The sequence below is a fragment of the Rutilus rutilus genome (assembly GCF_951802725.1).
Source record: "Rutilus rutilus genome assembly, chromosome: 9".
Classification (NCBI taxonomy): Eukaryota; Metazoa; Chordata; class Actinopteri; order Cypriniformes; family Leuciscidae; genus Rutilus; species Rutilus rutilus.
Genome location: NC_140223.1, coordinates 36833294 through 36858487, shown reverse-complemented (window position 1 = coordinate 36858487; position 25194 = coordinate 36833294). Strand labels below are relative to the sequence as shown.

Genomic DNA, 25194 nt, shown 5'->3' with positions numbered 1-25194 from the left:
TACAAAATTCAACAAAAATTCAACAAAAAAAAGAGTCTGTTTAATATAATTTAAGTTGAAATAACTTATACAGCCATCTTAAGCCAAGTTGATTGTACTTAAAAACTTTAAAACAGCAAATGAACTGAAGTTTTTTATTTATTTACTGTAACCAAACAGATGCTGGTTCCCATTGACTTCCATAATATAAAAAAAGGAAACAATGGAAGTCAATGGGGTCCATAAACTGTTTGGTTACCAACATTGTTCAAAATATTTTCTCTTGTGTTCAACAGAAGCAACAAACTCACAGAGGTTTAGTGTGAAATGTTCATATTTGGGTGAACTATCTCTAACTGTATATTTCAATGCAAATCCAATTCAATGCATATTTATTGTTAAATAAACAAAATCAGGTTAGCAAGTTAAGGGGGTGAAAATTAACCATGGTTTATGGCGGACTGACTCCCATTTGTATAATAAGGTTTACTACAAATATTTGTTGTTGTTGTATTTGTCAAAACCATGGCCAGTTTTCGCCGGATAGCAAATCTATTAATAATGTCTGATTAAACTCACTGCCTATCTATCACTTAATACAATAATCATCACATTGCTGAGTGTTGTTGAAAGTTTTGTACAACCCCAAATCAAGAAAAGTTGGGACATTTTGTTAAATGTAAAAAATCAAGAATCTGTGATTTGTTAATTCGGTTTTACGTTTATTTAACAGATAAAAGTACGAAGAAAAGATTTCCAATATTTTCACTGGCCAACTTGTATTTTGTAAATATCAACAAATTTTGATTTTGCAACACACAAAAGTTGGGACAGAGGTAAAAATAAAATTGAAAAATTCACAGAATATCCAAGTTAAAGTCCAAGTCCAAGTCTTTTGAACAGTCCACAATAAGTACATGTAGGTGAATAGGTAATATGTGAGGGGATCGTGATTGCTTGCAAAGACTGAGATGCTCCTTTTACACTCAAAGATGGGTCATGGCTCATCACTTTGTCAAATATCATGAGAGAATTGTCCAACAATTCAAAAATCACATTTCTCAATGCAAGATTGCAAAGAATTTAGGTATTTCGCCATCTACCATACATAATATTGTGAAAAGATTCAGGGAATCCAGAGAAATCTCAAGTCTGTGTCGGGCAAGGCAGGAGACTTCTGTTGAATGTGCGTGACCTTTGACCCCTCAAACGGCATTTAATGAAAAACCTTCATGCTACTCTGTTAAATACAGCCACATGTGCTGAGAAACCCGTCATTTAACACAGTCAGATGCTGCATCAAGAAATGCCACATGAATCTCTGTTACGCAAGGAGAAAGCTATACATCAGTTATATGTGGAGATCCGGCGAGTTCTCTGGGCCCGAGCTCATCTCAGATGGTCTAGAAGACCCACAGTGGAGATGTGTGTCCATGTTTCCATGTTTCAGCTTGATTTTGGGAAAAACAGACATTGAGTTCTCAGTCCCAAAGATGGAAGGGACCATCCAGACTTTCATCAGTGACAGGTGCAAGAGTAAACATCTGCCATGGGATGGGTGACTTGCATGTGTGTGAAGGTACTATTGACGTGGAGGCGTATGTTGGGATTGTACATCTTTCCTGGGAAGCAAGACAATGCCAGGCCTCATTCTGCACAGGCTACAACAGTGGGTTGGTAGGAACTCTACACCGTACAGTAGATGTGCTTGACTGGTCTGACTGCAGTCCAGATCTGGCTCTTATTGAACACATGTATGACCCATCATGAAAAGGACGACCACACACTGTTGAGAAGATGTCTTGTGTCCAGGGGAGATTGGGCTAAAATTTCGAGATGGTCCTCACTGCAGAACATGAAATCCAGGGGGAGGAGTTGGATCCAGATCCAACTCCTCCCACCTTATATATACCTAAACCTACCCATCTCCACCCCCTGATCCCTAAACCCACCCCTAAACCTACCAATCTCCACCCCTTAGATCTGGATCCAACTCCGCCCCCTGGATCTCGTGTACTGCAGTGAGGTGCTACTGAAAATTCCACATGGAAAACTTCAACAATTAGTATCCTCAATTCCCAAACATTTAAAAACTGTAATGAAAAGGAAAGGTGATGTGACAGTGGTGAACATGCCTCTGTCCCAACTTTTTTGGGAGCCATCAAAATAAAAATTGGTTTATATTTACAAAACCATTGGACATTTTTTTCTTTGTACTTCTGTCAGTTAAATAAAGTTGGAAGAGAATTAACAAATCACTGATTCTTGATTTTATTATATTTGACAAAATGACCCAACGTTTGATTTGTGGTTGTATTTTGTTTGGTTTAACATTGCCTTTGCGAGTATGACTCTCGCAGTTCATCGGCTTTCGTATTAGCAGAACTTGGCCACGACAAAACTGACCACAGGCTTCTAGGGATTTCATTTTTGGTTGTCGTGTGTTGAAATAAATAAATATTGAGAAAAACAGCGTGTGTGAATGTGACCCACAACCTCTTGATTCCCTTCCGTGGCCATATGGGAAAGTAAACATGACAATAAAACTCCAGTCACATTTAAACGTTTCCAACAAAGAAATGGATCGACTTCTTTCAGCTGGTTGAACACATACTGTATTTTTATTGGGACATTTCTACCGTGTGTCGGCTAAAGCAGCAGCGACTGTTGTCATGGTAACCAGTGACTGCAATTCTACAAAACTAGTTAAAACAAATGATCATGTGATGCAATAAAATAGCTTCTCTTCCCTGCAAACGATGCCATGGAGAATGACTGTGAATGTTTCATTTAATGGCAAAAAAAACATAAAACAAAAGGTGCAGGTCTCAATCATTTCAGTAGCAGAGGGCGATCCTCTTAAGAGATCCCAGCATGCAACGCAGCGTGACGTAGCTTCACATTCACTGTATAGTTGGCATAGTGAATAGCAGGTTATCCAAGCAAAAATAATTCCATAATACTTTTGAGCTGCATATACCAGCACAGCTCTGTAAGATGTCTCCTTTTTTAAAACAGATTTCAAGTCTTGAAATACCATTTCTTTCCATTTTCTTTTTCCATGCATCTACAGTACAGTGCAAAAGCCAGTTATTGCTGTAGTGTGACAGTAGGAAATATCAGTGTACATTTCCAAACATTCCTTTTGCCATCACTTGTAATAATCCAGTGAGATTTCTGTATGCACAAGGAGTCGGACAACTGCCGGTATGAACTTTCTTGGAGACGTTGACACAGTTCTTCTGGATTTCAGTTTTTTCTGTATCCTCAAGGAATCCCATATGATGGCGAGAGCACCGGCTGTTCTCACTGGATCATTACAATTAAATGTAAACTGATCTAACACACTACAGCAAAAGATATAAATAACTGGCTTAAAGCCATTTTTTTGGGTGAAAATACTACCGTGCCTAAGACTTTTGCGCAGTACTGTGTATAATTTTTCTAATTGAACAATTTCTTTTTTTCCAAATCAAACCGAAATTATAAAGAGTTCAATGAAAACAACTTTAATTTCTATGAAACGGGCGAGACGGAGCAAAACCCGTATTAAAGGTTTCAGTGAAATCAAAGGTCATCATCAGTGTAACACACAGCAGCACGAGTGCACACGCACACACTCTCATGACAGGTTTACGTCTGCATATTGCACTAAGGCATCAAAACATCCCATAATAGCATATGGAGTGGAGCCAATGGACATCGGAGCACGACCTGCTCTAGTATAAATTGTAATTTATTTGATAGACACAAATCTTAATTCTTATTCTCTCATATACCACAACAGCGCAGTAAAATGAATGTACAATTCTCTGGAATGTTGGCGCTAAACTCTCTGCATCGCTCGTAATAATCTCTCATAATATCACAGTACACAATCTTTCCCTCCCATTCACACATACGCATAATCAGTGTAAAAAATATCATGCTCAGCTTATCTACACATCTCTAGTCACACAGCCAACAAGAAAAGCAGCACTAGAGACAGCAGGTTATCAGCAGTAAAACCCGTCTGTGCTTTCAAATATAGACATTATTATTAGCGCTGTCTGAGCTGTCAGTAGACGGTAGCTGTCACGACCTCCCCTTTTTGGTCCGCTGAGTCTTTTGTGCAGATATTCGGACTAAATAGGCCTTTGAAATCTCGAGTTTCAATATGCAGTTTTAAGTCCATTTGAATCTGTGAATTTCTCTCAAATTAACAGGCACCAAAACAAGCAATGTTCATGGACTGTACCATTAAACAACAAGTTTGGCTACGATGCTGTGCTTACATTTAGGCAAGGAATATATTTGATGGCTAGCACCATATAACAAACGTGAGATCTGCTCAACCTAGAGGAGAGGAGGGATGTTGGGGTGTTTGTTCAAGGTGACCCTCAATCAAATATCTGTGTGTGAAGCCTCTTCAATTTTACAGCAGATTCAATTCTACAGTATTCCTGCCAGACTTGTCCATAAAGTAGTACTGTGGCATATAGGAACAGTGCTTTACCTTTACAACGTTTAAAACTCATAAAATATTTATACCTATCACATGATTCCAGTGTTTTTAAGACCATTTCTCATAATAAAGTAGTCTGGCACATACAGTAAAAAAAAATCAAAAAAAAAATCAAAAGCAATTACAAACAAAAAGTTCCTTGTGCAGTGAGGCACATGTTTACCTTTTGGTCTGATAAGATGCACTTCCTCTGAGCTTGTGCTCTGATTGGTCCGTTTTCAAAAGTCCCGATATGTTAACACGGTTGTACAAAAACAACAACAACAACAAAAAAACATTTCTGGATGGCCAAAACCTGCCTTGCTGTTTGAAGGTTTAGGAACTCCGCTTTCCCTCCAGAAGGACAGACCGGAGATATTTACTGTTTTTGTGATTTTTCAGTGGAGGAAGAAAATGCAGAAGTTTGTCACCTTCTATAAGGCAATTACATCCAATGTCAAGTCCGGGTTTTTGCATGGCTCTACTATGGTCAGAGGCAGTTGATTTTCAACACAACAAACCGGTGCAGAAGCCGAGTTTTTCATTTATTCCTGCAGACTCCAGACCTCTGGAGATCATTTAGATCCATGCGATTTGGCCATCGATTTCCAAAGATCATAAATAAGCTGGTTTTACGGCAGTAAACAGTTTTGCTGCACTTTGCTGAGCCCTGGCTTCAGTTTGGAGAGATGTTTGTGTGGCCAGATGTTAGTGTTTATGACGGGTGAGCCACAATGTGAGCCATCCAGTTGACTTTGGTGGTCCAACTCTCTCGCAGAGCTTCATCAAACTTCTGCCGGAACTGTTTGAGGGCCTCCTCGTCAGTTTTACCTAATGCCAGAGAGTCCTGGAAAGCAAACATACAGCTGCTGTCACTCCATTCATTGCTAGCATGTATTGATTTGTTCATTTATTTTGAATGGCATCTCATTTAACACAGTTAATGCATCGACCTAATTCGATGTTATAATGGTTTTATTCTGTTTTGTGTGATATTCTTTTCTATAAAGGATATATAAACAATAAATAAATGACAGGCATATAAACAAAGATACAGATCAACATAAATATAACTGACAGGGCATTTACAAAGATTTATGGACATTGGGATTACATGTTTTAGCTTCTTCTCTTCCCCTTTTCTTTTTACTCCCCTACCTCTATCTACTCTCTATCTCTTCTCCCTCCCAACCTCCCAGAGACAGCCAGGAAGTGAAGGAAAAGCGAAGATAAGAGATATTTACAACAAAAACAACAAAAATAATACTAATTTGAGCAAAAGACGAAGGAAGAAAAGAGGAGGAAACAAATCTCATAAATAATACTACTGAGTAATAATTGTATTTATGATTAATAGAATTTACATACTGTGGGGTGTGCAAGGTTTTTCACATATAAATGCATATGTGAGGCATGAATTAGATTCTAGCTTTGGTTATTGTTTCAGAATCAGAGAAGGGAATGTTAACTGATATCTAAATGCAGCTGCATATCTCTCCTAACGTGAAGCCATCGTATGACTGAGATTCTGTCTTTTATTTCAATTGAGTAATATTGTTTTCTTACAATAAGAGGGGAACTGTGAGTCCTGAAGAGAGAGATTACTTTGAGAGATGTCTTTTAAGAGACAAATATGTGAGGGCAGAGATTTTGTAGTTTAAGAAATCTGATAACTTTTATTGTTAAGGTTAAGGTTTCAATGAGTGCATTTGTCTTCAGTGCAAGTTGCTAGTCCCATTTTAAACATCTTGTGTTGTGTAATGTGTGTTCAATGTAAGAGTTTTTACTGGATCAGTTGTGTGTTCACATTTGTTGAATGTTTTTCTGCAGACTGGTTTCCAAAATTTCTGATGATAAGATCCTTCTCCATTGTTTCACTGTATGTATGGATGAAATTAGTGTATCATTTTGTCTGAATGACCCATTCTTGACACATAGTTTTGTTTATTAAACCATTATATCCATGCTTTATTGTCTCTGTGTTTGCTGCTCACAAATCAAAGTCACTTAAAAGTCTTGATCTAGCTATAATATATGCTATTGCCCTGCTAGTACTTTTTACAGTAGAAAAAGGTTATTCTTTATTGGCTAGGAAGATAACTTATTTACTAGAATTGATAACTGATTACCCTGTCTGTTCGTTGGATGAACTGATTAAATAATTGTACTATTAATTCTGCTACAGTTAATTCTAAAACTAATAAAAATATTTATAATTAATTATACATATTTCCCTTTTGAGCTAATTTTCTACTATAATATATATATATATTTTTTTTTTTCAAAATATTTTTATTAAGATTTTCTTCACGTAAATACAATCACAATCTTGTTAATACAAAATTGCCCATGTGGACATAATGACTGCATTACATGAGTTTAAACCCATTAAAAGGCAGGAATTAAACAGGAAAGAACTAATACAGTGAACAACGCTTCTCTCTTCAACATAGGTCATTAAGCATAGAAAAATAAAGACATAGTATAACATATAATCTTATCTCAAGGTGTACATTCTTCCACTCTTATTTAAAGTGAAATTTAAACTTAAGCTTAAATTGTGGAACTACAGGTTTCCTTGTCTCAAAAGTCCAAAAACTTTTTTTTTCTACTATAATATTATTCTACAACTAACAGTATTTCTGTAACTAATTTATATTACTTTCTTAACAGTGAGAATGTAATTAATTTATTATTAGTGGAGTGTTGTGCATATATCTGAGAATAGTAATTGGTGATTTGCTGATATTCAAGTCAGGGCTATGCCATAAAAGTGAGATGATGTGAGGTTTGAGATCATGGCTTGTTAATTTGTATTAATTTGCCAATTGCCACAAAGCAGTTAATGTTGTTCTAAATGCATTTGTGTATGCCTTCACAAGCACTGTAAAAGCTGTGTTTGTGATGTTTGAGTTTTGGAAGTGCAACACGCAAAATGGGACATTTGCAAGGTTGTTTGAAAATATGCTTTATTTGTGCTTTCCGCACGGCCACTAGTGTTGCAGAAACTACACCTTTAAATAGATAGAAAAGTATAATCTTCAATGACATGGTCAAGTTCTCACACTGAAGATTAGTAGTATCATGTCTGTAAAGTTGATCAAGGGCTACTGTTTTTTTAGCATATTGATTTTTTGGTCAAGTTTATTAAATTGTTTAGATACTTCTGGTTTGTGTGTTTGCTTTTCCACATGGGTTGTTCTAGTTGTGTTGTTTCTTTGCTAAGACTTCATTTTTGGAAGACTAATTTAGGTTATTGGATGGAGATATTGACCGATTATCCAAGCTGCTCTTTTCCAAACAATGAGAGTGGAAGGATATACCAGTGGTTTTCTAGGTCCATAAAGGAAATAGCAATACCATAAAAACACCATATAATTCCGGTTTTTAAGTAAGTCTCATTTTTAAGCCTCACTGTTTCAAAAAGCAAAAAACAAACGCTCCTAATATACACCCAAGCTGTGCTGTAGTACAAAAAAAAAAAAAAAAATCATGATCTTAACCTTTCCTTAATCTCAGTTGGCCAAACACTGACTCAATAATTATAGGTGTCCGGACACAGTATTCAATACGTCATGACCTAAGCAGATATATAAGACTATATTCCAATTCTTCTGAGGCCATACTATAGCTTTGTGTGAGGAACTGACAACATTTCCTTTTGCCATAGCCCGCAAATACAGTTTACTTGATCAAACCTGGGCATTCACAATATGCATAACAACCAATTAAGTTTCTTCTTTATGTATATACATAATGCACAAGGAAACCAAGATTTTCAGTGAACTTGTTAAATATCTTTTCCTCAAAGTAAAACACATCTATATGTATGATTTGGAATTTAGCATGAATTTGTGTGGATTAATTTTGTTGCTTGTCAGTGTTGTTGGAGCTTGACCCCCCCATTCGCTTACCATTTCATATGGGTTTTGAGCAGTTTGAGAGAGAATAAATGACAGTTTTCATTTTCGGATGTACTATCCTTTGAAGGAGAGGGAATTCTGCGCTGTACGTGTCTCTTTACCTTTAAATACTGGATATCTTTGACAGAAGTAAGCTCTGGCAGTCCTGCTGTGAGCATCAGAGCAAAGAGTGTGATGAACAGATTTCCATTCTTCCTTAGAATCAGATACGCGTCCTCACAGTATTGCCTAAAACTACATATATACAAAGCACTATGTTAGATTAGTGTCCTATATCATAAGAAATGATTAAAATTGTGAATAGTGCATTAATAGGGAGGGAGATAAAGTGAATTAGACAAAGAAGTCAGTCACTAACTTTCCAAATTTCTCAGTGTTGCCAGTTTTTCCCTGTTGAATCACGTGGATGAAGTCGTGTGTGAGGATGAAAGGAACACGCTCACGCTTGATCCCAAACTTGGACTTAAAGTTTCCTAGGATATGGCCAAAGTCTATGTGGAAGAGCTGAATCACACACACACGGTTTGTAAATATCTTGTCAATCTAAAAACAACCAAACTTTATACCACTTTAATCAACAGAAGGGACTATAGAATGGCATTTTAAAGCAGCATACATTCTGCGGGAACACAATACATTCACGTGGTTTCATGTGTAGGACGGTTTCCCAACATACCTGCCCTGTACTGCGAACCATGATGTTGTCGCTATGCCGATCACCAATTCCCAAGACGTAGGTGGCAACACAATAACCAGCACACGATAGCGTGAACTCCTCAATGGCTTTCTCCAAAGCATCTCTGTGTCAACATATCACATCGCCAATCAGTTTTGACACAAACAGCAACTTTATTAAATACAATAAGAACACGAGTACTGCCACCTAGAATTTCTATAACGTCAAGACCTGCTAGGAGGCTAGATCTACAAGTTCATTTTGCAATAAACAAAGTTTTAACATTAAAAATAAAAAAAACTACTAACAATAAGAGATGTGGTATTTGTTTTGGCTTGAGACGGAGCGGAATCGGATGCTGATGACTAATAAACGCTGTAAAAATATTTCATATAATAAGTTCATGAAAGCTAATGCATTAACAAATGGTAGCTTATTGTGAAGTGTTACTTATTAAATTTACACTACATGTTTCTAGGTTTGTCCTATAGCCACACGCACACACACATATATTATTATATATATTTTATTTATACATTTCATTTAAAAGTTCAATACATTTTCATGCATTATTCAATACTCTTTATTTTTTCAATAAAGTTCAGCTCGATTTTACTTTGAGTGTTATTTAAGTTATATTTCAGATTTTTTTTTTTTTACTATTGGTTAGTCGGCTATCAGCAGGTAATGCCCAACAATATAAATATTAAATTAATAACTGATTACTTATTTATCAATAACCATGCATTTTAAAAAATTTAAAATGTATCATCAAGTGTTTCTGAAGTTAAACAAAAGTTATTAATAATTCTCACACCGATCTGATTGGAATACATCACATCCGATCGGCGTGTCCCTTCCAAACGCACCCAAAGTTCAAAGACTACCCATAGCAAATGAATGACTTCCAGTCCATCGGCTGTTGTTTGGTTTAACTGTGCCGGTTTGGTCGTGTTAAACTATGGGTGCAGGCCTTCAGTTTAAAGCCCTACTTTTGATTTATTCACCTGATATTTACCAAATTCTGTGACATTCCGCGCTATTTCATTTTTTTTTTTTAAATCACATTTTTATGATTGGTTTTTATGACTTTTGTGGAAATCATGGGGAGGGAAACTTTCAATATCCAAAAGCTTTCGAATCAAGAAAAACAAATGTATTAAAATAATCAAACACTGTTGAAGTAAACAGGTCTAACTCACCCAGAGTTCTTGTCTTTGAGCCAGTTCAGTAACGCGTCTTTATTGAAGGCGGCAGCGGCGGCCATGTTGCTGCTTGTTTTCTGGATGTTCGCGATGGTATCAGCTGAAGACACGACCTCAATCAGACCAGAGCGATCTCCTGTCGCCAGACAACCATAAGGCACAATCCTGCGAGACATAAAAAAACATAATTTGAAATCATCTCTAAAGCCATTAACTGCAACTCAATACAGTTCCTCCTTGTGCTTAATCCTGTTGTTTACACACACAGTAGTTTTGGTATTCACCAGAACTGCTCTCTCAGGGAAACACGTATATAACAGTCCAGATCAAGCAGTTGTTTAAAAACAGCTGTTGAAGCACCTAACCCCCCCGTGCATAAGCCTGACATCTTTGTCTACCATGGGTTTACATTTACTGTGTATTAGAGCTGCACGATTCTGGATAAATAGAGAAGAAAATAATAATAATTAAATGGAGATCACGATTCTCCCACAATTCTGATTAGACGGCTGAACAAAAATAACATGTAATTTACTAGAGGTTCTGAACGAAACTTGACGAAATTCTAATTAATTCAGTTTTTTAAATAGACTGCAGCAATTCATATTTTTAATATTTTTAAAAAATCATAATGAATTTGAATTTTGTCAAGTTACTTTCAAATGGTGTTTTTATCTATTTCGATCCCTACCGTAGACAGCAGTGTTTATATCCGAAACTTTTGTCCTAGTATTTCTGAGATTATTGTAGAAATATAAATAAAGAAATAATGATTCTGTGTGGCTGAAAAGTACGGAAGCCCTAAGAGGCCATAGTCACCAGAAAACAAGATAGAGAAATAATAATAATCCATGGCCTCTTAGGGCTTCCGTAGAAAAGACCGTTTGTGAAGCTGTTTCATACTTATACATTAATCAGTGTGATAGTACTTGCCGAAGGATTGATAGAGCTGAATCGTTGTCATTATTTTTTATTAGTTTGTAAATACGTTGCAAACAGCTATTTGGTTTTAGCGGTTTTATTCCAAAAAAAAGTTTTTACAATGACACTATGTATTTTCAATGTTTGAGTGCAACTATTCACTTTTGAAAACGAAAAAAGTACTTTATTAACAATGTAATTACGTGTAATATTTTCAAAAATATTAAGTAGATGTAAAAGGAACTATCAGGCTTTTCCACGGTTTCCAAGGAGGCTTTTGGAGGCTCCAAGTGTCAGTTTTTGGAAATGTGCCTAAATAGAGAAAGAACCTCGCAAGAACCTTTTTCTTTTTCTTTTTGGGTAACATCATCCTCAAATTTAATTTTTTTACTTTTTACAATATGCATAATTTCAAAGCAGCGTTAGAGAAAGTCCTACTGTCTACAATGCCTTAGTGCTTTACCATAGAGCCATACCATACCATAAAGGCTGGGTGATATCATGATATAAAACGATAATACAAGAGCTCCTCTGGATTTCAGATCTAGCTATATAGGTATGTATTTATATTGTTATCTAGCACATACACTGCCGTTCAAAAGTTTGGGATCGGTACGTTTTTTTTATGTTTTAAAAGAAATCTCTTATGCTCACCAAGGCTGCATTTATTTGATAAAAAAAAAAAGAAAAAAAAAATATTATGAAATATTACAATTTAGAATAACTGTTTTCTCTTTGAATATATTTTAAAATGCAATTTATTCCTGTGATCAAAGCTGAATTTTCAGCATCATTACTTAAGAAATCCTTAAGAAATCATTCTAAGAAGCTGATTTGCTGCTCAAGAAACGTTTATTATTATTATCAATGTTGAAAACAGTTATGTAAACATTTTTTTTCCAAGAATCTTTGATGAACTTAACTTGCACGGATTAATTGTTCACCCTAAGACCAGTAATGTGTGCTAAGTTAACAAAGTAAATGGGGTCAATTTTGATTTCATGAGGACTTTAACAGTTGCATTTGTAATTCCGCAAATTGTGTGTACAAGGCCTAAGAGCACTCTGATACAATAGAGGGAGCTGTTTCCAATGTTGACAGGCGTCCCAGTTCAACAATTCAGTGTTAGGTTAAGAGGTCTGTAGTGTTCTTGTCAAAATGTTGTTTCAAGACACACACACACACGCACACGCATACACGCACACACACTCTACCTGAGGTCCAGGTTGGCCTCCTTCCATAGCAGATCCATCAACCTCAAAATCTGTAGAGTCAACATGTCCTGCCTCAGGTCTGAAAAAGAGAGATTTGTAAAAGTATTGTAATGTGATTCTGTGACAGCCTTGCGTCTCGCATCCGAGCCGTCTCTCTCTCTCACCATCTCCATTTTTGAAGATGATGTCCACTGTGTCTCCTCCCAACAGCTTGTTATTGTAAACTATCCACAGAGGTTTCATCTTAGAGTCCATGTACTTGCACCTCTCAACACTGGCAGAGGAGGAGAAAAAAAAGCTGGTTAGAAAATGATTCTTAGTATGCAATATTTTATGGAAGCTTGCTTTCACCACAGAATAAAACATTTTAAAAGATAATTGCGAATTTACATTGCGTGATATAAAGTCGCAATTGTGTTATAAAGTCAGACCTGCAAGAAATAAACTCGCAATTTTGACTTTTTTTCTTGCAATTGCGACTTTAAATCTCACAATTCTGACTTTTGAATTGTGAGATGAATTGTGAGATGTAAACTCGCAATTACCTTTTTTATTTTTCATTCTGTGGCGGAAACAAGCTTCCATGGTATTTTTCAGTATACTGTATATAATCTTCCCTCAAAATTAGTCTTTGAAACCATTTTAATTTTCAGCTGACGTCACCAACCCTACTTACTTCTCAACTCCTTCCCCAAACCACCCATCATGCATAGAGACAACTTTTCATAATGCTGGGTACACACTACAAGATATTACACCCCGAGGACAAACGCTCTGCAGATTATCACGTGAAACGAAACAATACCCAATCAGAAAGCGAGCTGACGTGTAAAGTCCATGTTCACACCGTTTCCACGACTTCATCTAGAGTCTAAACACTTTTCTTTTTTTTCCCCCGTGAATTTTCTGTAAAAAGCAGTCCATCATACACTATAAGTGCCATTTCTTCTCGCCGGTCGTCCGCCATGTTTGTTTACTTTAAAGACACGTTTGATGCAAGAGATTTTGAGAGATTTCCTGTGTTCACAATCGGGACTCTAGTTGTTTGTGACTGGAATCTGTTAGTGTGTGTTGTGCTTTCCTGGTCACACCACGCACTCCACACACAAAAGATGATATTTTGAAGAATGTCAGAAACTAAACAGTTGATGGACCCCATATTGACTGCCACAGTAGGAAAAAAAAAAAACTATGGAAGTCAATGGGGTCCATCAACTGTTTGGTTTCTGACATTGACATGAGTGAACTATTTCTTCAACCTGATCATTGTGGAAGTAAAAAGGCTGATGCATGTTTGCTTTAATAATACTGAAAATAAACAATTCCTTCACCAACTAATATAGTTCATTCGCCCCATATAATTCAACTGGTGTGCAGTGAACTTGCAGTGAACGAAACACACAAATCTTACTTGACTCCAGCAAGCAATAAGTTGGGGTTGAGAGGTGAATGCAGGTCGGACAGAGTCTCGATGAATCCCGTCTGTCGAAGGCATGTCATCATGGCCTCTTTAAGATGAGCTTGTTTCGTCTTGGTTTTTATGGTGGCCAGTTTAATCAGCTCATTTACAGCTTTCAGCTTACTGAGAGCTTCAACCTACAAAATAATCATGATGTTAATTTCCAAATCGTATGGCCATACAAATCCTGCCTTCAAAACTGCTTTAAAACGTTCTGAATGTGAAGAGGAACAGCTGGGTTTCCAGCTACTGAATATTTGTATGCACATTTTGGCATATCACAACAAGTCAAGTCAAGTCACCTTCGTTTATATAGTGCTTTTAACAATATAGATCGTTTCAAAGCAGCTTTACAGTGATAATAGGAAATTACAGTAACAGAGATTGTTTTGGCTTCACAGCAGCTCTAGAATAAAGTTATTGTCCAGCTAAAGTTAGTTTTGATTGATTCACTTCCATTGCAAAGATCATTAGTTATTAACTTACTGTATAAACACACACTCAAAAAAATGAAAACAGCAAGATGCAAGTAAATCTATTTTAAAATCTAAACTCCATTTGCATGTATAGTGGATACTTTTATTCAGAAATAAGAAATGCACAAAATCAAGGATGCAAATGCATTTAATGATTTTTTTTCTCCATTCTGAGTTACTCTGGCTTGATTAGTTGAGGACACTAAACATTCAACAATATTACTGACACTATTGTGTGAGCTGGACGATGATATCGCTGTTTTCTCCAGAACTGCTTTATAGTTGAACTGAACTCATTTCATAATTGATGATCTTTACACAGTTTTTGAACTGAACTAACTTCAGCTGAATAATGACACTATTATCTTTTTAGAGCTGCTTTAAAGATCTCGAAATCATTGTTTCTCTCTTTATCACTGCTTTGAAATAATCTGTATTGTATATAGCGCTATATAAATAAAGGTGGATTGACCTGAATGAATAAATTTGATGCCTAAACAAGTCATGTGATAAAAATATCAGCAGCATAGCAATATCTTTGCATAGTTTCTTAAATGTTGCTTTGGTTGCTCTTGGACACATCTGTACACTTTGCACTCTAGAACTTAAGTCCATAAATGTTTAATGATATTTAGATGTAAGAATCAGGAAGCTGCTGACTTTATTATTATTATTATTATTATTTTTACACATTTACATTTAATCGCTCAATAGTTGCAAAGTTCTTCATCAAATGTAGCACATTACACGCAGTAAAGGTCTGCAAGATTACTAGAAGCTTCCAGGCAGGTTTGAGCCGGAAGAAGGAAATCTTAATGATTTAACTGTACATTAAACATCAGATGTTTTGTAACAGCTTTTATTGACAGTGTGTCACAGAAGAGGTGACCTTTAGCACTATACTTCTGCCTTGATTTTGAAATGTCCAGCTGTCATTTTTGGCAAACTTTGAACGGTTAAGTACTGTTCCTCTTCACTGACACAGTTTGTCCATGTCTTGCATTTGCACGTGTTATTTTTGACACTGTTCCCTTTAACACATTTTTTTTTTTTTATCTGTGACCAATAGTTGAGCACATGTTAGCCATGTTGCTTTAACTCACTCCTCATAATGCTAATTATTAAAGTGCCTCTATTATGCTATTTTAAAGGTTCCTAATTTTGTTTTGAAGATCTCCTACAATAGGTTTCACGCATCCAAGGTCAAAAAACACTTATGTGTTAACACTTAACACTTATTTTCTCATAATATACATTGCACATCACCTCATTTCTAAAAGAGTCTGAAAAACGGTTTGTTCAAATAATCAGGGGTTTAATCTAAACCCCTCCTTTCCGAGAGTCTACTCTGCTCTGATTGGTCAGATGGCCCAGTCTGTTGTGATTGGTCTACCCTGCTCTGATTGGTCAGATGGCTCAGTCTGTTGTGATCGGTCTACTCTGCTCTGATTGGTCAGATGGCTCAGTCTGTTGTGATCGGTCTACTTTGCTCTGATTGGTCAGATGACCCAGTCTGTTGTGATTGGTCTACCCTGCTCTGATTGGTCAGATGGCTCAGTCTGTTGTGATCGGTCTACTCTGCTCTGATTGGTCAGATGGCTCAGTCTGTTGTGATCGGTCTACTCTGCTCTGATTGGTCAGATGGCTCAGTCTGTTGTGATTGGTCTACTCTGCTCTGATTGGTCAGATGACCCAGTCTGTTGTGATTGGTCTACCCTGCTCTGATTGGTCAGATGGCTCAGTCTGTTGTGATCGGTCAGATGGCCCAGTATGTTGTAATTGGTCTACTCTGTTTTGATTGGTCAGATTGCCCAGTCTGTTGTGATTGGTCTACTCTGCTACGATTGGTCAGGTGGTCCAGTCTGTTGTGATTGGTCTATTCTGATTGGTCAGATGGCTCAGTCTGTTGTGATTGGTCAACCGCTTACAGAGCGTGTCGGAAACCAAACGCCTATTACCATATCGGAATCTCAGCTCCGGATCTTCCTCAGCGCTTGACATACAGTGATACGAACGATAGTGCCGTTTTTTCCGAATCAATTCCAGTGTTTTGAAGTGGATTCCCAGCGCATAAAACAGTGTGTTCTCGACATGTCGACAACACGAATCAAACTCTTCCAGTCTCAGCAACTACAGTATTTGAGGGCGCGTCAAAGTAGACGTCATTCGCAGGCAGCCAATGAAGACCATAGGCTGGAATTATGTAAATTTGTTACATTGTTTGTTGCATAGGTATGTAACAGAAAGTAAGACTGGAATTACTTTTTTGTTGTGCACTTTGATCATTGAAACTTGAAGACCTTTTACCTTCACAAACAGCTATATTGCAGTACACACTGCATGAGAGGTTAAATAAAAAACACACACAATTGGAGCACTTTAAATGTCTGCTCTCTTTTTATTACAACCGCTCATTTGTAATTGACTCATTAAACCTTTGTTGCTGTATCTACAACTTTATATAAAGTATACAACTTTGGGTAACACATTACAATAAGGTTTCATTAGTTAACATTAGGTAATGTATTAACTAACATGAACTAACCATGAGCAATACATTTTTTACAGTATTTATAATAAAATTACAGTCATTCATTGTTTGTTCATGTTAGTTCACAGTTCATTAACTAATGTTAACAAAATTGTAATAATGTATTAGTAAATGTTGAAATTAACATTAACAAAGATTAATAAATGCTGTAGAAGTGCAGTTCTGTCATGTTTTGGTGACACGTTTTAGTTTCATGTTTGTCATGTGAATGTGAATGATGTGAATGTGTCATGTTGTCATTGGTTGATTGTCTTGATAATGTTCACAGGTGTCCCTTGTCTAGTCATTAATCTTGTGTCTTTAAGCCCTCATGTTTGCCATGTGTCTTGGTCAAGCATTGTTTCCTGTAACCACTATTGGTAAGCTTCACGTCCATGTTCATGTTTCTGTTTTCAGTTTCATGCCATGCCTTTGTTTTATGTTTAATCATGTTTGGGGAATAAATACTGCACTTGGGTTCTTCAAACTTGCCTCCAATGGACATTTACTTACAAGTTCATTATGAGTTCATGCTAATTAATGTAGTTAACCAATGTTAACTAATGAACCTTATTGTAAAGTGTTACCCAACTTTGTATACATTTTCACAGCACTTATAGACACAATGTTCAATCGTAACAAAAACTGGTACATATGAACACATAAAAAAAAATTCCCAATCTCAATGAATCAAATTCTACTCCAAGGGGTGCTAATAAAAAAAGAAAAAAAGTATAACCAAGGAAAGAAATCAGAACTGCAATGTTTTGATCAACTAAGCAGAAATTCTCCCTAAGTCTACAATTGTATTTTTGCCATCTGCCATCTGATTTTATATTAAACAGACCAAATGCTATCTCTGGCCGAAACAGAAAATACTTAAATAGGCTGGAATGAAAGTGTTGCACCTGTTTTTTGAGAACTTCTATGTGTGGGATACAGCCTCGGCAGTACGCTTCCAAAATCAGAGCGAAATGAACCGATACCGCTGGCATGTACATTTCAGACCTGTAACGTACAACATACACACAATCATAACCTTGAGTTCTGCGTAAGCATACTGAAATACCAGGTGAACTGAATTACTGACATATTCAGGCTTCTTCACATGTACACACTTGCCTGAGATGCCAGAATAGGAAATGGCCTATTTTTCGGCTGGTCTGAGCGCGCTCCAGGAGGAACCGGCTGAGGGCGCAGTCGTAGTACGGCTCATAGCGCAACACCTGCACAAGCTGCAGCAAATACTGCAACAGCTCGTCATCGCTAACACACACACATGAACAAACATTCAGGGTTTCAGCATTTCTCATGTGGTTTCCTTGACATGCTCCCAGGACAGCGTTGGGCTGCTCACCTCATATCTCGAAGGCAGATGACTGCAAATTCTCTGACATACTGGTCGGGGTAGTTGAAGTCCAGGAGTTCGAGAGCATCTCGAGGGCTTAGCTTGGGCCAAATCTGCAGCAAAGCCTGTAGCTGCAGAGTACAAGAGAGAAAAACACTGTTTGAGTTTGAACACATCTACAGGGGAATGTCAAGTCAAGTCACCTCACCTTTATTTATATAGCGCTTTTTACAATACAGGCTGTTCCAAAGCAGATTTACAGTGATAACAGGAAAATAATGCAACAAAGTTTGTTCCTAGAAGAAAATAGCATCACAGTCCAGCTTAAGTTCAGTAATGGTTAATTTTTGTTGTAAAAAAGTTATTAATTTAGTTCAAATAATCGTGAAGTAATCGTCCAGCTCAGTTCAGTTCTCATTTAATGGTGTCAATGTAGACCATGCGTTCATGACTAAACATTGTATAAATGTTAAAATATTGCTGATTACTTATAAAGCACTAAATGGTTTAGCTCCGCAGTACTTGAGCGAGCTCTTAACGCATTATAGTCCTTCACGTCTATTGCGATCTCAAAATTCCGGCCAGTTGATAATACCTAGAATATCAAAATTGACTGCTGGCGGTGGATCCTTTTCCTATTTAGCACCAAAACTTTGGAACAGTCTTCCTACCATTGTCCGGGAAGCAGACACACTCTGTCAGTTCAAAGCTAGACTAAAACACATTATAGACTTCTATAATTCAATATTAGGCTGCATAGATTAGGTCAGCCGGAACCGGGAACACTTCCCATAAATCCTGATGTACTCATTACATCATAAGAAGAATGGCGTCTACGCTAATATTAATATCTCTCTGTTTATCCCAAGGTTTACCGCAGTCCGCTGGATCCAGGCCGTATCCAGATCTGATGAAGGACCTGCGCCTGGACGCAACGACAGCGCAGTCCTGAAGTGTCAACTAGGCTCTTCCCTGTGAAGGCCTCATTCCCTCCCTTTACCTCTCTACAGATAAAGCGTTGTCGGGATAATTCCGGTTCGCGTGGCTACGCGGAAGCGATAAAAATTCGATATTATAAATTTTAAGGCCAGACAAGTAGTTTGTTGAGGGTTGGTTTGTAGGGAAGGACTACACGCCTGCGCACATATATTCAAACGCACATACCTATAGACTGAACTCGTAATGTGCATGTGCACGCCATAGGCGTTCTCACAGGTTCGCGTTTTTGAAGTTTGCGCAGAAAGAACTTTTTCTGTTAAAAAGGTGTCGTGTTAGCGGCCCCTAAGTTAATAACTAATGATCGTTGCGACAGAAGTGAATCAATCAAAACTAACTTTAGCTAGACAATAACTTTATTCTAGAGCTGCTATAAAGCCAAAACAATCTCTATTACTTTAACTTTCTATTATCAATGTAAAGCTGCTTTGGAACAATCTACATTGTTAAAAGTGCTATATAAATGAAGTTGACTTGACTTGACTAGACAGATCAATAATATTATTGAATATTAAATGTCCCCAAATGAATGTGTAAGCGTGTGTATGTTTGAGCGTATACCTGAGCCATGTCTTCATGTTTGCTCCATTTGACAGACAGCAGCAGTTTGGGGAGAGACTGAGGGAAGTTTTCTCTGCAGTCGTAGCGAAGCGTCCAGATCAGATCTTTCTCATTCTCACACAGCTGAGAGAGAGGATCCCTCTCCATGATCTCCTTCAGCTCGATGTAAAACTTCTTACCCCCACGACCCTACACACATGGATTTCAGCTCATTAGGAAGATCATCTCATAGAAATGGTATTTATGTGGAGCTTATGATATTAATGCATGATATCAATGATAAAACTAGAATCCACAATTACATGAAAACAAGAAGCTGGGACATTATTTAAACATTATATAACCTTAGATTTTGAATGTTTATGGATGTCACAATTTTACCATTGTCATGGTTTCACATCCTGCTATTTCTGCAGCTTTTTCCAGGATCTATGGAAGAAAAATATCAGAACATGACAAATGTTTGATTATGTCATGACCATTCATTGACTAATGTATGCAAAAATGGTGCGAGTGCGCAGAGTTTTGTTTGAAAGATTTGGTAACTCTCAATTTTTGGCAACATTTTGGTAACTTATAAAATGGTTTTTCAGTTTTCAGCCAAAAGAGAATAAAAGGCTGAAAATATTCCCGAAAACAATCACCTTACTGCGCGTGCGTTAAACATGCTAAGAGTTAAGACATAATAAAATTATACATTTATAAACGATCATTTTATTAGCAAAATATCCCACCACTCAGTGTTGCGTCCAGGTTGCACTCAAAATCGTATGGTCTCAAACGCACTTGTCATCATGTTTTGCCGCAGGACAGCAATTGCGAGTAAAAAGGAACATTTCTCTTTAGCTACACTACGAAGAGGTTACGTGCGTGACGTCACTGTCGGCTGGAGTGACTGCGGTTACACACCCCGAGTGGCAAAAAGACTGAGTGGCAGCATTGGTTTTCAGCGTGAATGCCTCGAAAAACACACAAAACACTTCAAAAAGGGGTAAGAGCTTTGAGATCGCTGCAGTTCGCAGAAACAACTGGACTCCAGGCAGCGAAAGCTGGATTTGCAGTTATCATTTTGCTGTCGATATGCTGAATTTAGGTGTAAAATCATACCCTATATATTGTATTGTTATATATTGTATTGACAACTCATCAATTAAATATTTACCATTTTATATTCTGCAATAAAAAATTTTTTTTAAATAAACACTGACAAAAAAATAGTTTTAGGGCTGGACGATATGATGATATATATAAAATCTTTAGGAGTGATCACCCGGATTCAGACCTACCTATATTTAATTGTATATAAAGCGTTCACAGGCAAATTTGCTGTATGTATTTGCTCCTGAACAGCATGTATTAACAAAACTCTGATTCATTAACTAATACACTCCACTTTACATGTGAGTCAGACAAGCTTTGTCTAAGTGGGCAATTCTTGACAAAAATATTGTGTAGAAGCCAATCAGGCAATTTTCTGATGGCTCTGCTATTTTTTATTCAGTAAATGTTGAGTGGATGCTCTGTGGGGTTATAGGCTAGTAATATCTAGTAAACTAGTTATCCACACTAAAAACGGTATATTGGGTTTTCAAATTTCAGTCTATAAGTACAGAAGATAATGTGTGCAAGTAGTCATGTGTACATGTTTTGGTATTAAGAATGTGTTTAATTAGTCGTGCTCACACGTGTGAGTGTGATATGTGAGGTATGGATACCTTGTCAAAAGCGGGAAACACAACTGGTTGTGTTGAGTATTCAGGAAAGCTTATATGCAGTTCTGTGGCGTTCTCCGTGTATGGATTGGTCTGAATCGTCCCAATAGGGTTCAACATCTCTTCCAGCTCATCTGCAACACACACAAAAAAGGCATTTCCTGAATACATTTCCTTCCTTTACAAGACATCAGTGCACAACCTTCCACAAAATGAAGTACTACTCACAGATGAACTGATAACTCACACAGAGTTTTTCTAACTCTACAAACACACACACACATTCTTGTACATCTATCTTTATGAGGACATTCATTGACACAATGCAATCTCTAGCCGCTTACCCTAACCTTACCCATCACAACTAAGTGCCTAACCCGAACCTTGACCCTAAACCGACCCTTAACCTAATTATAACCTTATCCATAAAACCAAGTCTTGACCCTCAAACAGGCCTTTAAAGGGGTCTCAGAAAGTGAGGACCGGCCAAAATGTCCTCACTTTACTCTCTTTGTCCTCACTCCAATGGTCTAAAACTCAAACTGGTCCTCACAAAGGTACAAGTACACACACACACACACACACACACACACACACACACCCTATGACACATCCCAGTGACACACTACCCAGCAGTTTACACAACCACATAGTCACAATCACAGCCCAGTAAGCTGAGAATATTTCCACTGTACGATGGTGTGCTTGATGAATTCATTACACAAAAGTTATTTGTGTCCTGCGAAGAGAAACACACGGACTGCAAATACATTACCAACAGGGTTTGAAATGAATACCCGCCATCCTGCCAAATGTGGGTAAAGATTAGCTGTGGTGGGTAACGCTGTCAAATCACTAGCCAATTTGGCGTGTTACTTATTATGTTTACTTACTTTGCTAGGGAAGTTCGAGTAAGCCAAATCTGCGCAGATTTAGCGCAAATACTCAACTCGTGAGTCATCATGACATATTAAATACAGCGTACTGCGTAGAATCTGCACATATCTGGCTTACTTGAAAATACAAGTCGCTACGTAACAAAATAACGGCGTGCTTGTTCATTTGCATTGAAGCAATAGTGAAGATTAAAAAGCATTTGGTTAACAGAAAAGACATTGATATTTTCCAACATCCTAAATTATTTTGATGTTCTTTGTACTGTATTGTGAGAGTATATGTACTAGGCTTGTTGCGATAGTCGGTGTTACCGGTGATACACGGTGTTTAACCCACCTACCGGTCATAGCACTTGACCACCGGCACCGTCCCCATCGTGTTGAAGTTTTAGCCTATAGTAATAAAGCACTTAATTCAGTTAGTGACTACGTGCCTTCGTAATTTAGCGTAAGCGGAACGAGCGCCGCAGTAAAGCAGCAGGTGTCCGATTTCATTTATCATTTGAGGGGAGTGAGGCGAGCTAACTGGCAAAGGATGGCGGAAGATCTGGTTTCAAAGAGAAATGCAAACGTGAGTTTAATTTTTATATTAGTTTTTTTTTTTTTGCACTTAAGTGTCCAGTGATTATTCGGGTAGGCTACCTTATTTAACGAAGTTTTTGATGTTCGTTCGTTTCATATTCGATGGTTGTGCGGCGTTTTTTTTTTTTTGCTGAAAAAGGCAGGCACTTTATTTAACGAATAGTGATTTTTTTTTATATAATTTCTTGTTTGATACTTGCACGATGTGTGCAGTGGTTCGTTTTGTTAATAAATGCACTTTAAAGGTGTTTCATAAGTGCTTTTGTTTAGTTTTTACATGGTGTGTTAAGTTATTATTCATTTTGCAATAAAGATGTGTGTAATACAAGCGAGTGTCTTATTGTTTTGTGTATTTTTATTAAGAATAAAATAAATTAGCCCATGATTAATTCAAACAAATGCTACTGAATTGCCGCTAATTAAAGTGAAAGTAAATTGAGACGTGTGCACGTCCGCATTTTCGGCCACCCGAAATCCCCGACACGCAACCCCGGTGACACTGGGATTACCGTTTTTTTTACACGTCGATTAACCGGTGGAAAAAATCCGTCACCGCAACATCCCTAATATGTACCGTATTATATATATATATATATATATATATATATATATATATAGGCTGTGATGTAGTTGATCTGGTTCTTTTCTCTCTTTTTTATTTTGGCTAGTAGAAGTTCTAAATGGCTGGTAACATAGTAGCCAAATTGGCCGGTGAGTGAAAAAGTTAATTTCAAACCCTGGTTACCAATTAAACAAAACCACATATTCTTTCCATGAGTGTAGTCACGAGTAGCTCTCTTGCTGATATACCTGACGATTTTGGAGTTAATTACTTAAAATGCAATTTATCATCATGCAAAAAACTAAAAAGCACAAGCTTTTGTGTCAGGTTGTTGTGCTGTAATTACAGTATCTACAGTAGAATTGTGTGTATTGTCCCATCGAAACCAGATGTGAGACCCAACAATAAGAAAAGAAAAATCTCAATTGATTTTTTGATTGGTTAAAATGAATGGTGAATATCTCATGTTTTTCTGTGGGTGTTCGGCCATTTTTGGCACCTATGAATGTGTGTGCGTGTGTGTTCTCACCAGGGAAAGAGGACCAGCAGTGAAGGATAATGTCCCCAGTCTTCAGCTGCCCTCTGTAGTCAAACACCATCGTGTTCACCCATGCTATTGGGTAGTGCTAGACAGAAAATAAAACAAAGAAAACAGATGATCAGTTAATAGCCCCTTTCACACAGCAATCCCGGTAAATTTCCGTAAAATTGGCAGAACGACTTTACCGGTAAATTTAAAAAAAGTGCTGTTCACACAACCAACAGCGTTCTGGATTTTATGGGTAACAGACCATTAACATCAGTTACAAAATACCGGTACACTCTGTGATGATGTCATTAACCAGAAGTGACCTCTAAAGTTGTTGACAAATCTCTTCATCCGCCCAGACTACGAGAGGCGCTTTAGTTTCGGTATCTCTCCAATTTAAAGACATCTTTAAAAAGTGCTGAGTAAACACTGTCTAAAAGTGCTGAGTAAATTGTCTGTGTCATAATTGTATAAATGGCTCAGAGCTTCTGATTGGCCCAAATCACTTCTTACATCAGCGTGCTCTGGCCTCGTACGTGCAAAACACAGGCAATCTTCATTCCGCGTTCACACAGCGCATATACCGGTAATTTACTGGTAATGTTACAACTTCGCTTACTGGTAAATTGCCGGAACAAATTTACCGGTATATTTGAAAAGGTCCTGTTCACATATGATCTGTTACCGGAAATTGACCAGTAACGACTGTATGTGTGAAAGGTATGTGCTCAAATTGAGGGGTGGGGGATAAAAAATAGACTTGGGGGGAGTAGGATCCCTAATTATTGTTTTGGCAAACATCCATTACCCATTGGAAAAGTAAATTCGAGGACTGGTATGTGATTGCTTAAGAATGTGTGCTATGAATAAAGTTTGTGTGTGTGTGTGTGTGTGTGTGTGTGTGTGTGTGTGTGTGTGTGTGTGTTATAATCTCACCACTTTCCCTGCCTTGCGGATAGTCTGGTATTTGCTCTGGGGGTTCTTGGTGGATCTCTGTTTCTTCACTTTGTCCATAACCGCATAGATGGCGAAACAGAGGCGGGCCATCCGCGGCAGGTCGCAAACAGCGATGTCGAACTCCAGCGTTTTGTTCCACACATGTTCAGATCGACTGCTGCTCTCACTGCTGACCGCGGTCTTGC

The 25194-nt window shown here is 37.5% G+C and overlaps 1 protein-coding gene across 2 annotated transcripts in view; it reads right to left on the bottom strand.

The window, feature by feature from the left end:
- Window positions 1-2578: 2578 nt before the first annotated feature.
- The window catches only part of pik3cb (phosphatidylinositol-4,5-bisphosphate 3-kinase, catalytic subunit beta), a 72971-nt gene continuing 50355 nt past the window's right edge, over window positions 2579-25194 (bottom strand). For both annotated transcript variants that reach the window (XM_084419129.1, XM_084419130.1), the window contains exons 9-24: window positions 24989-25194; window positions 24053-24149; window positions 21487-21617; window positions 20153-20200; window positions 19772-19960; window positions 18224-18345; window positions 17989-18132; window positions 17775-17874; window positions 13813-13997; window positions 12566-12675; window positions 12402-12480; window positions 10264-10431; window positions 9062-9185; window positions 8744-8889; window positions 8487-8619; window positions 2579-5309 (exon numbers count right to left, since the gene is read on the bottom strand). The exon at window positions 24989-25194 is cut by the window's right edge and continues 43 nt beyond it. In XM_084419129.1, coding sequence (XP_084275255.1) covers window positions 5178-5309; window positions 8487-8619; window positions 8744-8889; window positions 9062-9185; window positions 10264-10431; window positions 12402-12480; window positions 12566-12675; window positions 13813-13997; window positions 17775-17874; window positions 17989-18132; window positions 18224-18345; window positions 19772-19960; window positions 20153-20200; window positions 21487-21617; window positions 24053-24149; window positions 24989-25194 — 2114 coding nt within the window. In that variant the 3' untranslated portion in view covers window positions 2579-5177. The remainder of the gene's footprint in view (window positions 5310-8486; window positions 8620-8743; window positions 8890-9061; window positions 9186-10263; window positions 10432-12401; window positions 12481-12565; window positions 12676-13812; window positions 13998-17774; window positions 17875-17988; window positions 18133-18223; window positions 18346-19771; window positions 19961-20152; window positions 20201-21486; window positions 21618-24052; window positions 24150-24988) is intronic.